The sequence below is a fragment of the Acartia tonsa genome, chromosome 15 (assembly GCF_053477335.1).
Source record: "Acartia tonsa isolate MP-2025a chromosome 15, ASM5347733v1, whole genome shotgun sequence".
In the NCBI taxonomy this organism is placed as follows: Eukaryota; Metazoa; Arthropoda; class Copepoda; order Calanoida; family Acartiidae; genus Acartia; species Acartia tonsa.
In genome coordinates, this window is record NC_137274.1 from 3,565,525 (window position 1) to 3,584,183 (window position 18,659).

Sequence of the window (18,659 nt, forward strand, 5' to 3'; positions counted from 1 at the left end):
GCAGCAACATTTTTGGTGGAGCCGGATCCGGAGCCGTATTTTTCGTTAAAAACGGCTCCGGCTCCGGACTAGCTAAAAATGATTTTTTAAAGTAATATTATAATTTGGCAACGGTCTATTTCCATATAATAAACTGAAAAACTATTGTTACTTAACAAATAGACACACATCCTTCTACTTTTATATAGCTTTAATCAAATAAAAGCAAAATATTTTATATTATTTATTTCATTTTATCAAATTCAATAATGAAAAAAAATTGATATATTAATTTTAAGGTAGGAGTCGGAGCCGGAGCCGTATTTCCAAATACGGCTCCGCGGAGCCGGAGCCGCATCAAAATTATACGGCTCCGACACCCTGATTAGAATCCACTATAAAGGTATTCGTATCAACTCAGAAGCAAGTGTCCTAAAATATAAAAGTAACAGGATGTCTGTGTGTTTGTAACTAAAGATTTTGCTAACTGGCGCGAACCGATATTGTTCTCCTTTTCATTGTAGCTTCTCAAAGGTTCTTGTAAGGTTTATAACTATTTTGTGAGGAGGATACCCCCAACCTTTCAATCGCCCATAGAAAAAAAAAACCCAAAAAATTTTATTTTTTATTTTTAAACTACAAATAAAACTGGGGGATGCCGATTATTCCCCCCCCCCCCCAAGTGCCCCTAGAGGCCTTTACTGGGCGTAGCCACCAGTAGATGCATGTTTGCAAAATCCTTGTGGAATAAAAAAAAACAATTTTTCAGATTTTCCCCTTAAAAATGCGGGAAACCTTGAGTGTGGACGAATTGTTGGAGAATCGTCACCTGGATCTTTCTGCTTCCCATAACAACCATGTACAGGGATCATCAGCTCAGGAATCCCCTCACCAACACAGCAATGAGGAGGATCTGCTCAAACCCATCCCAGGTAAAAACCCCGAGAGAGAGCGGGGACAATTCACAATGGGCTGTTTATTACACTAATCCCAGATTTTTTATGATATCATTTTCGTTGGTTTGGCAACTTTGAGGACATTTGTTAAATTTTGGTTCACCAAGTTGAATGTCCATACGTTTCAACCACCCATTGTAATCTAAAGAAGGGGTTATTTTGTGTATAAACATTTGGATTTATATCAATTTATCGTCCATTGTCTTATCCCTTTAAATCCTTGACAATGATGATCTACTCAATAATATATATATATACAAGGAATCTAAAGGAATAAAACAATGGCCGATAAATTGATTTCTATCCCCAATGATGATGCACAAAACTACCCTATCTATAGATTACATTTGTGGTTGAAAAGTTTTTATCAAAATTCACTTAAGCTCCCCAAAGTTGTTAGGCCAACGAATAAGAAAACGTTAATATAAACATATCAGACACAAACAATTTTATAGCCCGACCTTTCATAAAATCTTAACTGTTTTTTTTTGTTTAGGGACATGACATTCCCCACTATTGAAGCTTTCTTACTAGCTAAAATATTTCAGCAATTTTTTTAGAATATTTACATTCTACAGACGTTTACAATGTAGTATTGCTGTAGCTTCGCTTTTAGAATTTTAATTTGGAAGGTTGCGTTTAAAAGGTTATTTAAGTAATATTAAAGAAAAAAACTCTTTTCTTATATAACATACACATATGATAGTAAAGCTACCTTTTAGTCATATAGAACACACACATACACACACACACACACACACACACACACACACACACACACACACACACACACATACACACACACACACACACACACACACACACACACACACACACACACACACACACACATAAACACTAGCATACATTTATAATAAAACCTTTTTAAAATAGCCGTAGTTTAGTTATTAAGTAGCTTTACTAACAAAGTGATTTTTTTAGAATTAAGAAATATTGAATTGTCCCCTCCTCGAGATATGAAACTTGTCACAACTACAATTCAACCTGATCAACAATCCTTTACAGGTTATTTAGAATTGTCCTATTCATTTAAAACTTTGCATATTTAATAAAAGTTTGTGTGTTTGTACTAAATGATTCACTAACCGTTAAATTGATATGGTTCTTCTTTACAATATCACATAGCATTGTCCTATTGGTTTAAAACTTTGCAATATTAATAATAGTCTTTGAAGAAATTATTCATTTCAACAACAGATAGCCAATCCATTAATTACACGACATTTTTCTGGAAGTATGTAATGTTCCAGGGATCTAAAGGGATAAGACAATGGCCTTTAAATTGATGTATATCCCCAAAGTTGTTAAGCCAACGAGCAAGAAAACATTATTATAAAACTTTGGGGACTAGTGAAATAAACAGCTCAATGTAATAAATCTGCGGATGGGGTAATTTTGTGTATCATCATTGGAGAATGAGATATCCATCAATTCATTGGCCATTGTCACAGACAGACATACATACAGACAAATAGATAGAAATACGGACAGACCAACAGAAAGACAAACAGACAGACAAACAAACATACAAACACACAGACAAACAAACAGACAGACAAACAGACAGACAAACGGACAGACAAATGCACAGACAGACAATTACACAAACAAACAGACAGATAAACAGACAGACAAACAGACAGACAAACAGACAGACAAACAGACAGACAAACAGACAGACAAACAGACAGACAAACAGACAGACAAACAGACAGACAAACAGACAGACAAACAGACAGACAAACAGACAGACAAACAGACAGACAAAAAGACAGACAAACAAACAGACAGACAGACATACAGACAAACAAACAGACAGACAAATTAATTTTCTTCTCTTTATCAGAAATTGAAAGTACAAAGACCCAACAGGAGGAGCTCTCATCAGCACAGGCACAGGATAACTTCAAATCCGATTAATATCCGCTGGATTAGAACCGGTTTTTGCATTGACTATCCGCGGATAGCTGTCTATAATACGATGATACCACCATGATCTTATCTTTTTATGATTTTCATTACTTATGGATGTTAATGTTAATGATGATAATCAAAATTGCCCTTTCTGTAGATTACAATTAGTGGTTAAAATGTTTGAACATTCAACCTTATGAACTAACCAATCAAAAATCAGTAATAGTCCCCAAAAGTTGTTAAGCTAATGAATAAGAAAACTTTATCAAAATATTTGTGGACTAGCGAATAAACAACGCAATGTCCTTTCCATCCCTGCGTGGTTGCTCCAAGCTTGTACAGAGAGAGAGGGGACAATAGACTGTTTATTACACTAGTCCCCAAAGTTTTATTATAGCGTTTTGTCATTTGTTAGCTTAACAACTTTGTGGACTTTAGTTAGTTTTTATTGGTTAGTTAATCAAGTTGAGTGCTCAAAAAATTTAACCACAAATTGTAATCTACAGAAGGGTTAATTTTGTGTGTACGTGTGTGTGTGTGTGTGTGTGTGTGTGTGTAGCCATAGTTTCTTAGTGTTTGGACCTAAGTAGTCATGGAGAAGGACGAGACACTTTTGTATAGCCACTGGGGCTATCAAGCTCTACGCCCAAGTACATTATGCCTTGACCCGCTGTCTCAAGGGAGCTACTCTTTATTACCTCACCCTCGCCGAGTATGGCAGGTGTCCCAAATTAAGTCACCGTAATGAATGACGCTCTCCGCAAAGGAGCTTGGGATAAGGGTTGTACAGATATTATGTACGTGACTAATAAGTATCCAAACCACTTAATAATCTCCCTTCTTACACAACCAGGGGAAGTTGTGTGAATATCTTCAACTGAGAATTCGAGTTGCCACATGGGGACTTGAACTCGAACTCTCATCAACGTAACTCAGTGCGTTGTGTGTACATCAATTTATGGCCATTGTCTTATCCCATTAGATCCCTAGTATTATATACTTATTAATTGCATCGTATCATAGACAGCTTTCCGCAGATATTATGCGGATAGTATTGCTCATAACCGGTTCTAATCCAGCGGATAACAATCGTTTTCAAAGTTATCCATTGGTTGTGTCCCAAGGGTCCAGTGGATGCACTGGATTATGTGAAAGTGGAGAGCAAAGCTTCCTGTCTACAGGTCAGTTCATTTTCCAGTGGTATAGTCTCGTAACCGATTAATATCCGCTGGATTAAAACCGGTTCTTAGCTATACTGAAAATCGTGTATCCGCTGAAAGCTGTCTTGTCTAAAATACGTTGCTACAATTAACTATTACCTTGGTAAAAGGTATTCTATAGGATGTTAGGTTGATGAAATTTAACAGATAACCAACCATCTATCTATCTATCCGTAATCTATCTATCTGTCTGTCTGTTTATCTGTCTTTTTATCTATCTGTCAATCTATCTATCTCTTTGTTTAACTATCTGTCCATAATATGTCTGCCTGTCTGTCTATCTATTTGTATGTCCGTCTGTCTGTCTATCCCTATATTTACCTATCTATCTGTCCATAATATATCCATAATTTACATATTTATCTGTCTGTCTGTCTATCTACATTTTATCTATCTATCTACCTATCTATATAACTACATATCTATCTATCTATCTAGGATGCTCTGGTGTTTGTGACCCAAGCCAAGGCCGCCTCTTACGCAGCGGTCAACATGAACAAAAGTATCTATCTATCAATCTATCTATCTAGGATGCTCTGGTGTTTGTGACCCAAGCCAAGGCCGCCTTTGACGTAGCTGTCAACATGATCAAAAGTGTCTATGTATCTATCTATCTATCTATCTATCTATCTATCTATCTATCTATCTATCTATCTATCTATCTATCTATCTATCTATCTATCTATCTATCTATCTATCTATCTATCTATCTATCTATCTATCTATCTATCTATCTATCTATCTATCTATCTATCTATCTATCTATCTATCTATCTATCTATCTATCTATCAATCTATCTATCTAGGATGCTCTGGTGTTTGTGACGCAAGCCAAGGCCGCCTCTGACGCAGCGGTCAACATGATCAAAAGCGTCTATCTACCTATCTATCAATCTATCTATCTATCTAGGATGCTCTAGTGTTTGTGACGCAAGCCAAGGCCGCCTCTGACGCAGCGGTCAACATGATCAAAAGTGTCTACTCTGAACAGCAAGAGAATAAAGATTATATCAAGGTAACTACATGAACCAACCAATCAAAATTCAATAAAAGTCCCCCAAAGTTGTTGAGCCAACAAGGAAGAAAACGTTGTTATAAAACTTTGGGGACTAGTGTAATAAACAGCCCAATGTCCTCTGTTTTCTTTGGTTTACTCTGCAGTCAGGGTGGGGACAATGGACTGTTTATTACACTAGTCCCCAAAGTTTTATAATATCGTTTTCTTATTTGTTGCCTTACCAACTTTTAGGATCTTTACTGAATTTTGATTGGTTGGTTTATTAAATTGAGTGTCCTAATGTTTTTAACCAATAGTTGTAGTCTACAGAAGGGGTAATTTTGTTTGTCATCCATGGGGAATGGGGATGTACATTAATTTATCGGCCATTGTCTTATCCCTTTATATCCTTGCGTAGCAGCTAGTAATATAATGAAGAATTAAAGAAAAAAATACAATTTTGTTCTATCTATGTATATTATGTTTGTCTGTCTGTCTATCTCTCTTTTTACATACCTATCTATCTATAAACTATTAAAAATATGTATGTCGTCTGTTTAGCTTTCTATTTATCTATAATCTATTTATTTTTTGTTAATCTATCTGTCTGTCAAAAGTATGTCTGTTTGTTCATTTATCTATCTACTTATCTATCCATAATCTCTCTATCTATACCTAATATAATAATATAATAAAGAGCTAATTAAAACAAAAATAAGAGAGGGGGGGGTTATGCAACTATCTCGTAATCAGTTTGAAAAAGGAACTTAGCTGTTAGCTATTACATTTTTAATTTTTTGTTTGATATAGGGAAAATAGACCTACCAAGCAGCGTTGCAGAGCCATTTGATTTTGGTGCGGCTCCGACCTAAAATCAAGAAAAACTCAACATTTTTTTTGCCATGTCTATTTTGACTTTTGAAGGTTTTAAAAGTTAAAAACTTAAAAGGGGCGTTTGCACACGACACAACAAAGTAACCAAATTAAAATTAATAACAATCTTTGCTTTTATCTAACCCAGAGTCGGAGCCGTTTTTAAAGAAAATTACAGCTCCGGCTCCGGCAAAATATGGCGGCTTCTGGCTCCGGCTCCACAACACTGCTACCAAGGATTACCCATGCTAAGTTTCATAATGAAATTCGGATTTCTAAGTGCACTTGGCACACTTATTACGAGATTGTTGCATTAAAAAACTCCCCTTTAGTAAATGTACCCAAAGTTTTTAAGCTGACTGAATAAGATCCCAAGGAACTATCAGTATCCCAATTATGATCAACAAAATAACCCCTTTGGCTTCTGTAGATTAATATCATGTTTGGAACCTAAAAAGGGTACCCAAAGTTTGTAAGCCCAACGAATAAGATCCCAGGGAACTATTGTCAAAAAAGACCAGTTTCTCCAATTATGATAAACAAATTTACCCTTTACCTCATCCCTTTTGTTATAGGTATCTAAACCCCTGCTGGATGCCTCGACACTGCTTAGTGAAAGTCTGTACACCCTTCAAGAAGTTATGGTGAACCTGGAACCAGAAGAAACCACAGGTCAGATCTGTACACTCCTGTAGGGCCCTGGTAGTCAATTCCCTGGGATATTAGGGTTATAAACCATTAAAATCTAATACTTATGGTAATTGCTTAAAGGGTGGTAGAATTTACTTAAACTCGCAGATTAGGGTCCCAGCAATTTAATTTTGTGCGCTTCTTCCTCTTTGGTATAAGCACAGAAATTATTGGGAGCCTGCAAGAAATACACTGCTCTAACTTGTGAAAAACTGCCACAAGTAGAGCCAATAACCAAAATTTGAAGCATCCAGTTTCAATAATCCAAAAAAAATTATAGGCATTTTTAGTTTTATGAAAGTTTTAAAAGTTTTCCACATGTCATGATAGAAATTTAGAAATTAAATTACATTGCATTGAAGCAAAATTAAAATATTATTTTCAACAGTAAGTTAGGTTATTTTTAAGATGAAACATTTTTACATAATCAAAAAAATTCAGTTTAATTTGCATTGTACTTAGAGTGCTGGGAATGTGAGAATACCAGCCTATAGAATATCCAGCCAATTAGAAGGCTGAATCAAAAACCACTCACAATTGAGCATCTGTGGTTACTTGTATTAGTAAATTTTTTTTGCTGTTTTTAACTAAGGGATCTTTGGCTAGGAGTTTGATGAATGTATTACCCCTTTTATAGATTAAAATTAGTGGTTGAAATGTATGAAAACTCAACTTAATTAACCAATCAATCAAATATTCTAAAGTCTCCAAAGTTGTAAAGCCAATTAAATAGAAAACATTATCATAAAACTTTGGGGACTAGTGTAATAAGCAGCCCCTTGTCCTCTCTCTCTCTCTGATTTTATGGTGTATCGCAGGGATCACTCTTTGACACAAAAAATATTTTAGGTGATATAACAACTTTGGCTGACGAGTTTGATTAATGTATTACCCCTTTTATAGATTGAAATTAGTGATTGAGATGTATGAACACTCAACTTAATTAACCAAATATTCTAAAGTCACAAATGTTGTAAAGCCAATTAAATAGAAAACCTTATCATAAAACTTTGGGGACTAGTATCATGAACAGCACATTCTCCTCTCTCTCTCTGATTTTATAGTGCATCGCAGGGATTACTCTTTGATACCAAATATTTGTAGGTGATATAACAACATTGGCTGAAGAGTTAGAACAGCTTGATGAATGTATTCCAGATGATTCTGAACTTCCTTTTAACCAGGTATTTAACCAGGGGGGGGGGGGAATGTGGTGACTCGTCACAAGACATACCAGCAATTTTATTTTGGGTGCTACTCCCTTAGTTTTAGAGATAATTGGATGAAATCTTTTGGGATGGGTCACTAATTACCCCAACTATTGGTATCTTTAAAAAAAACGGTGGCGGGACCGCCGCTCCCGCCGTCCGCCGCCGTTTTCCGCCGCCACCAGAAAAATTTTTTTTTGCATTTCTCGCCGAATTAGGCAATTTGGAATCATTTGAGACCATGTTATTTTTTTCAAAATTTTTTTTAAAAAGATACCAATAGTTGGGGTAATTAGTGACCCAGCCCAAAAGATTTCATCCAATTATCTCTAAAACTAAGGAAGTAGCACCCAAAATAAAATTGCTGGTTTGTCGTGTGATGAGTCACCACATTTCCCTCACCCACTTATCTAATACCTAATATTCTAAGTGTTTTATTTTGGGTGCTACTCCCTTAGTTTTAGAGATAATTGGATGAAATATTTTGGGCTGGATCACTAATTACCCCAACTATTGGTATTGCTTGCAAGGGGAAAAATTTTTGAAAAAAATAACATGGTCTCAAATGATTTCAAATTGCCTAATTCGGCGAGAAATGCAATAAAAAATTTTTTTTGGTGGCAGCAGAAAACGGCGGCGGGCGGCGGGAGCGGCGGTCCCGCCGCCGTTTTTTTTTTAAAGATACCAATAGTTGGGGTAATTAGTGACCCAGCCCAAAATATTTCATCCAATTATCTCTAAAACTAAGGGAGTAGCACCCAAAATAAAACACTTAGAATATTAGGTATTAGATAAGGGGGGGGGGGGGAATGTGGTGACTCGTCACATGACATACCAGCAATTTTATTTTGGGTGCTACTCCCTTAGTTTTAGAGATAATTGGATGAAATTCTTTGGGCTGGGTCACTAATTACCCCAACTATTGGTATCTTTTAAAAAAAAATTTTGAAAAAAATAACATGGTCTCAAATGATTCCAAATTGCCTAATTCGGCGAGAAATGCAATAAAAATTTTTTTTTTTTGTGGCGGCGGAAAACGGCGGCGGACGGCGGGAGCGGCGGTCCCGCCACCGTTTTTTTTAAAGATACCAATAGTTGGGGTAATTAGTTTTAGAGATAATTGGATGAAATCTTTTTGATTGTGTCACTAATTACCCAAGTTTTGGTATCTTTCAAAAAAAAAAACGGTTTTACGCGGCCACCAAAAAATTTTTTTTTATTGCATTTCTTGCCGAATTAGGCAATTTGGAATCATTTGAGACCATGTTATTTTTTTTCAAAAATTTGTTCCCTTACAAGTCCCGCTGCCGTTTTTTTTAAAAAGATACCAATAGTTGGGGTAATTAGTGACCCAGTCCAAAAGATTTCATCCAATTATCTCTAAAACTAAGGGAGTAGCACCCAAAATAAAATTGCTGGTATGTCGTGTTACAAGTCACCACATTTCCCCCCCCCCCCCCCCTTATCTTATACCTAATATTCTAAGTGTTTTATTTTGGGTGCTACTCCCTTAGTTTTAGAGATAATTGGATGAAATCTTTTGGGCTGGGTCACTAATTACCCCAACTATTGGTATCTTTTAAAAAAACAACGGCGGGACCGCCGCTTCCGCTGCCCGCCGCCGTTTTCCGCCGCCACCAAAAAATTTTTTTTATTGCATTTCTCGTCGAATTAGGCAATTTGGAATCATTTGAGACCATGTTATTTTTTTTTTAAATTTGTTCCCTTACAAGGACCCCTGCCCCCTTAGTAATTTTTTTCAAATTCTCGTTTATGAAGGTATATCTTAAATACAGTATGCTACTCCCTTAGTTTTAGAGATAATTGGATAAAATCTTTTTGATTGTGTCACTAATTACCCAAGTTTTGGTATCTTTCAAAAAAAATACCGTTTTCCCCGGCCACCAAAAAAAATTTTTTTATTGCATTTCTTGCCGAATTAGGCAATTTGGAATCATTTGAGACCATGTTATTTTTTTTAAAAATTTGTTCCCTTACAAGCACCCCTGCGGGGGGACTTTGTCATTTTTTTCAAATTCTCGTTTATCAAGGTATATCTTAAATTCAGTGCAGGGTTGCTTGTAACGGTAAAAAGTTTTGAAAAAAATAACATGGTCTCAAATGATTCCAAATTGCCTAATTCGGCGAGAAATGCAATAAAAAAAATTTTTTTGTGGCGGCGGAAAACGGCGGCGGGCGGCGGGAGCGGCGGTCCCGCCGCCGTTTTTTTAAAAAGATACCAATAGTTGGGGTAATTAGTGACCCAGTCCAAAAGATTTCATCCAATTATCTCTAAAACTAAGGGAGTAGCACCCAAAATAAAATTGCTGGTATGTCGTGTTACAAGTCACCACATTTCCCCCCCCCCCCCTTATCTAATACCTAATATTCTAAGTGTTTTATTTTGGGTGCTACTCCCTTAGTTTTAGAGATAATTGGATGAAATCTTTTGGGCTGGGTCACTAATTACCCCAACTATTGGTATCTTTAAAAAAAACAACGGCGGGACCGCCGCTCCCGCCGCCCGCCGCCGTTTTCCGCCGCCACCCAAAAATTTTTTTTATTGCATTTCTTGCCAAATTAGGCAATTTGGAATCATTTGAGACCAAATTATTTTTTTCAAAAATTTTTCCCCTTGCAAGCAAAACCAATAGTTGGGGTAATTAGTGATCCAGCCCAATCCGCAGGGGAGCTTGTAAGGGAACAAATTTTTGAAAAAATAACATGGTCTCAAATGATTCCAAATTGCCTAATTCGGCGAGAAATGCAATAAAAAAATTTTTTTTGGTGGCGGCGGAAAACAGCGGCGGACGGCGAGAGCAGCGGTCCCGCCGCCGTTTTTTTAAAAGATACCAATAGTTGGGGTAATTAGTGACCCAGCCCAAAAGATTTCATCCAATTATCTCTAAAACTAAGGGAGTAGCACCCAAAATAAAATTGCTGGTTTGTCGTGTAATTTGTTCCCTTACAAGCACCCCTGCGGGGGGACTTAGTCATTTTTTTCAAATTCTCGTTTATCAAGGTATATCTTCTGTGCAGGGTTGCTTGTAACAGGAAAAAATTTTGAAAAAAATAACATGGTCTCAAATGATTCCAAATTGCCTAATTCGGCGAGAAATGCAATAGTATAATCCACCCGTTTGGGGGTGGGTGGGTGGTCAACAATTCTAAAATCAAATATAGGCCTACAAAACTTGTATCCTAAGGTATGCTCCATTTATCTCAAGTCGTTTATGAGAAACACCCTATAGTATAATCCACCCGCCCCCCCCCCCCAAATTAGGGGTTTGGGGGTGGGTGGGTTGTCACTGATAATTCTAAAATCAAATATAGGCCTACAAAACTGGTATCCTAAGGTTTGCTCCATTTATCTCAAGTCGTTTATGAAAAACACCCTATAGTATAATCCACCCGCCCCCCCCCCCCCAAATTAGGGGTTTGGGGGTGGGTGGGTGGTCACTGATAATTCTAAAATCAAATATAGGCCTACAAAACTTGTATCCTAAGGTTTGCTCCATTTATCTCAAGTCGTTTATGAGAAACACCCTATAGTATAATCCACCCGCCCCCCCCCCCCCCCCAAATTAGGGGTTTGGGGGTGGGTGGGTGGTCACTGATAATTCTAAAATCAAATATAGGCCTACAAAACTTGTATCCTAAGGTTTGCTCCATTTATCTCAAGTCGTTTATGAGAAACACCCTATAGTATAATCCACCCGCCCCCCCCCCCAAAAAAAAAAAATTTTTTTTGGGGGGGGGGTGGGGGGTCGACGATAATTTTAAAAGTAACTTTGGCCCCATAGAAGCTTATATCCAAAATTAGCTCCCTCTAGCTTTAAGGGTTCTCGAGTAAACCCCCCCCCCCCCTGCCCAAATGGTTATTTTCCACATCCCCCTTTTCATCAGCTTTAATCATCCAACAATCTATATAACTCATAACTTAAAAAAACACTAACATGAGGTTGGTTGTACCTTCACCGAAATAAACCTTCCTATTAGACCTATTAGAAGCTACATTTTAAACATATCCATAGTTACAGACAAAACATCAAATTACTTTATTTAAGAATTGATCTATCTATCTATCTATGGAGGTGAAAGAATAAAAAGAGAAGAATGGATTACTACTAGAGCCCCTATCTATCTATCTATCTATGCAGGTGAAAGAATTAAAAGAGGAGAATGGATTACTACTAGAGCCCCTATCCCCAGAAGTAAAGCCTAAAATAAAGAAAAAACGAGGCAGGAAACCGAAGGTAAAATAGTAAAATATATTTTCCATTATGTAGTAGAGGCTACTTTGGGACACCTGCCATACTCGGCGAGGGTGAGGTAATAATGAGTTGCTCTCATGAGATACCCGCGACAGTGGCTTAACATGTAGCACATTCGCTCGTCGTGGGGAAGGTGATAGGTTTGAATCTCAGGCCGACACCGTGTCATAACTAAAGATGTTAATAATGGTTGCTACTGCTGCTATGTCAGATGCGCGACATAAATATTTAGAGTAGAGGGGATGCTGTGGCAAAAAACAGGCGCAACTCGTTACCATGCACAGTTGGGACTTCGTCGTGCATCACAGATAGTTGGTTGTCTGTTGGATGTTACTTAACATAACATCCTTGGGTGTTTTGACATAGAAGGGTGCTTAACTGTCATCCTTAGTTCTCCTGGACTGCTGGACCAGGACCTGGACAGAACATCAAGTCGAAAAGGTCCTTGACTACAATCCCGCCCGTACGAGGTGCTGTCATGAGTCATAGTGGTTATACAAAAGTGTCTCAACCTACTCCATGGCTACTTAGGTCCTAACCCTAAGAAACTATGGCTAATCAATCAATCAATCAAGTATGCAACTACTGATGCTAACATATAATTGTCCTTTGTCTAGGTAAAGAAAGACTTGGATGATATTGAAGAAGAGCCAAAACCAAAAAAAGAAAAAAAGGCAAAACGCACATTTTTAACAGAACAAAGTTGGCCACAGTTTCGTTTAAATAACCTTATGGTTATTGTATTATTCTTAGACAGGGATCTAAAGGGATAAGACAATGGCTGATAAATTGATGTACATCCATAATGATAATACACAAAATTACCCCTTCTGTAGATTCAAATTATTGATTGAAACATTTGAACGGTCAACCTTAAAAACCAACCAATCAAAATTCAGTAAAAGTCCCTAAAGTTGTTAAGCAAACTAATCAGACAACTTTGGGGACTAATTTAATAAACAGCGTTGCATATAGCGTGGGGAAATATTTGAAAGTGTGGGAAAATATTTGGAAGTGTGGGAAAATATTTAAAAGCATGGGAAAATATTTGTCCCCCCTCTCTAAGATAATTGTGTGTTTAAAAAAATCTCAGGAATTGCCTCCACAGGTTGACACAAGTGAAATAGACTCAGCTTGGGAGGAGAATGAGTACAAGTGTAAACGCTGCTCCTTTGCTACTTTTAACAGGTAGATAGATAGATGGATAGATAGCTAGATAGATAGATAGATAGATATATGGATAGATGGATAGATGGATAGATAGATAGATAGATCACCGGTGTCCTGGATAGGAAACAGGTTTTTTTTGACATACGTCTCACAAGACCTATGTAGTCATGACCGGAAGACAATGATTGTTCAGTACATGACTTTCGTTAAATCACAGCTGATCATTTTTGTGGCTTTTTTTGAAAATTACTTTTATACCCAAATTTTCATAGTTTTTCCTTCAAAAATCACAATTTTCTCACATTTGCAGCTTAGTTAACTTAAATTTACACAAGAAAAGTATAAGAAATACAGCTGAACTAAAAAACTGTGTTATCATTAATAACAAAATCTTTAAGAATCTTGAATAATCTAAGATTTGTAGTCTAGAAATGAAATAAGAGTTATTTGAAGTAAATATTTGAATTGATGTCTAAACAACTCTTGTAATTAACTTTTTAAAAAATATTTCATGTCCCTGTTGCATGCCTCATGACATATTATATTTTTAAAACAAGTTTCCTTGAAATATTAACAAGTTATCCTGCTCAATATTGGTTCCTGGCTGATTTGATGTCTCAACATCAAAACAATATCTGCTTGGAGTATAACATATATATCCACAACCACAGTTGCCATGTTTAAAGTCCTATATTACCATATATACCAGGCTACAATTGAATATACAACCAGTCCTTGGTTCAAAAGAGCTTAGTAGAAGGTTAATATTTTTAACAAGTGGGATTATCACTTGTAAGTGTTTGACATGAACTTGGAATCTGTGTAAAGACCAGTCTGTAGCTGGTCTTGATTGAGTCTCTGCCTTTTGTACACACTGCTTGTCTTTACTACTGATTAAATGTCATAGTGAGAACCATCAAAGGTTTTACATAGGTGAACCTACAGAATGATTATAGATACATATTGGATTCTAAGCTGGATGAATAATTTGCAAGATAGTGTATTCAAGATAGTGTAAGAGCAGCTAACTGACAGGAAAGCACTTGGCTCATAGCTTGAAGAAAATAATAGTAGCTTATTACTAGAGTGAATGTGAATGCTGGTTACATGATCATAACTGGATTTTATTCAAGTGTGATTTCCAATGGCGACTTTAAAATCCAATTTGAAAATAAACACAGGCAAGTTTTTTGTCCTAAGCAGATCAATACTACCCTTCCTAAAAGCTACCAGTAGCAAAGGGACATAGGAAGGTGTTGAACAGGAAGACCAAAATGTAGGATTAGCAAAGCAAAAATAAAGGGCAGTTTGTCTATCAAGTGGTGTTAAATTTGGAATCATAGACCCACCTGACTTTCAATCAGCAGAGTAGGCGGAAACCATGGTGAATTTCTGAGTAATAAAGAATGAGAGGATATGAGCTCTTAGCTGAAGTAACAAAGGCAAGGGAGTCTTAAAGACCATGTAGCTAGATGCATGGCAGTCTTGGCTTTCATTCATGGAAAGATTTCTCATGACAGTAGTTGGTTCATAGGAAACCAAAGGAAGTAAAAAGTAAGAATACTTGAAAGTTTATTCTGAATCTTGAGGTTATCCCTTTATATGGCAAAAGTCAAGCCACGAGTTCAATAGCAAACAAGTTCCATAAAGAAAGAGTCAAAAGTGTGTGAAATTGTTGATTAACAAACAAGGTCAGAATTCTTAACTGACTTCCATCAAGATTTATAGGCTGGGTGAAACATTTCAGCCGGCTAAAATAGAGGTCTGGCTATACCAGGGTGGAGAGAGGTACCCTGTTTAGTGGAAAGTATTATGAGGCATACTTGTTGAAGGACAGGGACGGTAACTTTAACGTCTTTAAACAAGAAATTTAACATGTGGATTGATAGGAGATAATGTTTTACTGAAAGAAATTTGAGGGCAATAACTTTATGTTGTGGAGTCAAAGGCAAAGTCAGATAGATTGAATCATGTTAAAGCCAGGTGAAAGCCTATGGAGGCTAGAAGCAGTTCTGACGTGCAAATTTATTGTTGAACATTAATTCAAAATAATTAACTCTTACCCAATTTCTAGACTACAAATCTTATTCCAAGATCTTGTTATAGGTGATAGCACAATCTTCAGTACAGCTGTTACTTATTATACTTTTCTTGCGTAAATTTAGGCTAACTAAGCAGCAAATGTGAGAAAATTGAGATTTTTTTGGGAAAAACTATGAAATTTTAGATAAAAAAGTAATTTTCAAAAAAATCCACAAAAATGATCAGCTGTGATTTAACAAAAGTCTTGTACTGAACCGTCATTGTCTCCCGGTCATGACTACATAGGTCTTGTGAGACGTATGTCAAAAAAAACCTGTTTTCTATCCAGGACACCGGTGAGATAGATAGATAGAAGATAGATAGATAGATAGATAGATAGATAGATAGATAGATAGATAGATAGATAGATAGATAGATAGATAGATAGATAGATAGATAGATAGATAGATAGATAGATAGATAGATAGATAGATAGATAGATAGATAGATAGATAGATAGATAGATAGATAGATAGATAGATAGATAGATAGATAGATAGATAGATAGATAGATAGATAGATAGATAGATAGATAGATAGATAGATAGATAGATAGATAGATAGATAGATAGATAGATAGATAGATAGATAGATAGATAGATAGATAGATAGATAGATAGATAGATAGATAGATAGATAGATAGATAGATAGATAGATAGATAGATAGATAGATAGATAGATAGATAGATAGATAGATAGATAGATAGATAGATAGATAGATAGATAGATAGATAGATAGATAGATAGATAGATAGATAGATAGATAGATAGATAGATAGATAGATAGATAGATAGATAGATAGATAGATAGATAGATAGATAGATAGATAGATAGATAGATAGATAGATAGATAGATAGATAGATAGATAGATAGATAGATAGATAGATAGATAGATAGATAGATAGATAGATAGATAGATAGATAGATAGATAGATAGATAGATAGATAGATAGATAGATAGATAGATAGATAGATAGATAGATAGATAGATAGATAGATAGATAGATAGATAGATAGATAGATAGATAGATAGATAGATAGATAGATAGATAGATAGATAGATAGATAGATAGATAGATAGATAGATAGATAGATAGATAGATAGATAGATAGATAGATAGATAGATAGATAGATAGATAGATAGATAGATAGATAGATAGATAGATAGATAGATAGATAGATAGATAGATAGATAGATAGATAGATAGATAGATAGATAGATAGATAGATAGATAGATAGATAGATAGATAGATAGATAGATAGATAGATAGATAGATAGATAGATAGATAGATAGATAGATAGATAGATAGATAGATAGATAGATAGATAGATAGATAGATAGATAGATAGATAGATAGATAGATAGATAGATAGATAGATAGATAGATTGATAGGAGGTAGTTAGATAGAAAGTTGGATAGATAGATAGATAGACAGACAGACAGATATATAGGTAGATATATTGATAGACAGGTGGATAGATAAATAGGATTATGGACTTCAATATATTGGACAGGAAGCATTAAGACTTGAAGGATATATGGACAGGCATATATATAGATAGATAGCAAGAAATAAATTCAGGAGAAAATATAGACAACCTAAAGATAGATTGATCCTAAGCCTCTGACAGACAGACAGAATTTTAAGCTATAGACATCCTGGTACTTTCATGCAAAGATATATATTATGTGTTTTTAGGAAATATTTTGATGATCACAAATCTGGAACATTCAATATAATTAAGGAATTAAGTCATGGATATGAAAAATAAAAACAATTTTTTGCACATCTTTGAAGACTGGCAAAACAGCTTGTCGCACAGCCTAGGTTCAAACATCTTTTAAAGTTTATTAAGCTTGCAAATAATGCTTTTGATTTTAGACCATTCAAGATTATTTGTCATGCTCATTCTAACTCATTGTATGAACCAAGGCTTTGCAGACAGCTGTTTGGCCATAAATTATGAATTACTAAAAAAAAACAAGGGGACAACATCCAAAAGTAGCAAAGCTCAACAAATTAGATGCTTGTTGAAATCATTTGGAGAGCTCTAAATCAAATATCAAGCTGTTTATTTCATCTGGAAAAGCTTTGCTTAAATTATTTTCTATCTGACTTATTGTAATTTGAAGTGTCCTTACTGTGCCAAACTTGCCCCAAACAAGGAACAGCTGGGTATACATGTGTCCAAGGAACATGGTATGACAGGTATGTATTATTATAGGTAGAAAAAATACATCAGCATTATTCATTTGATATGTGTGAAAAGATTAAAAATAGACTCAACAGTTAATAATGATCAAATCTACAGCCTAGCCACAGTGCTTGGCCCCTGGCCTGCTTAGCCGCGGCCTAGCGCTCAGCCCACTGGCCCTAGAACCTAACCTAATTCACCTATTTACAATGTGTATATTAAAGAGTTAGAATTTTGTGGATTTTACAAAAAGTAGTTGGGTGATTTTTTTTCAATTTCTGTCTGTCTTTCTGTCAGACTGTCTGTCAGTCTCTCTATCTGTCTTTCTGTCTGTCTAACTAATGTTGTTAAATGTTTAGGAACTACCGGTTACAAATGTGATTTCTGTGAGAAAGTATTTAAACTAAGAAGACTTTATGCCTTAAGGAACATCAAACATACAAATCAAAAGGTTGCTGGGAGGGAGGAGACATTGGGCTGTTTATTACACTAGTACCCAGAGTCTTATAAAAATGTTTTCTAATTTGTTGTTTTAACAACCTTGGGGACTTTTATTGAAATTTTATTGGTTGGTTTGATAATAAAGTTTTCTTATTCATTGGCTTAACAACTTTAGATCCCTGGGTTGATGTTAGAGAGGTGTTAAGTTCAAGTCTGGACCACACCTTGTCATACTAGAGATGTTAGAAATGGTACCTACTGCTGCTAGGTCAACAGTACAAGCAGGAGAATGCCATAAACAGGAGCAACTCATTCCATGCACACTTAGGACTTGCAGGCACTTGTCTAGAACCCAAAGTGACTGCACCAAGCCCCCTAGAGGTCATCATGAACCCCCTTTTCTAGAGTTATTGAATTTATTTAAATGTTTTATGTGTTTGTATGAATCAGATGGCACAGAGAGACAGAACATGAAGGAATCTTGTATCATTGTCCACTCTGTGAATATAATTCTAAATCTCCTCTCAGGCTCCAGCATCACCATCAGGAAAACATGAAATATCATAAATATCTGTCTGTCTATTCATCTACAGGGTGTCCCAAAATAAACTGCATTTCCGAGTTTTGTTAA

At 35.8% G+C, this 18,659-nt stretch overlaps 1 protein-coding gene across 1 annotated transcript; it reads left to right on the top strand.

Annotated features, from left to right (window-relative positions):
* Nucleotides 1–752: 752 nt before the first annotated feature.
* Nucleotides 753–18,659, top strand: LOC145307555 (uncharacterized). The gene is made up of 14 exons (XM_080150011.1): nucleotides 753–911; nucleotides 1,878–1,961; nucleotides 2,803–2,849; nucleotides 3,995–4,051; nucleotides 5,001–5,105; nucleotides 6,536–6,632; nucleotides 7,755–7,834; nucleotides 12,019–12,114; nucleotides 12,750–12,806; nucleotides 13,226–13,320; nucleotides 17,092–17,134; nucleotides 17,523–17,601; nucleotides 17,947–18,011; nucleotides 18,477–18,659. Exons 1-14 carry the CDS (start codon nucleotides 764–766, stop codon nucleotides 18,657–18,659), a joined length of 1,236 nt encoding a protein of 411 aa, XP_080006137.1. The 5' UTR covers nucleotides 753–763.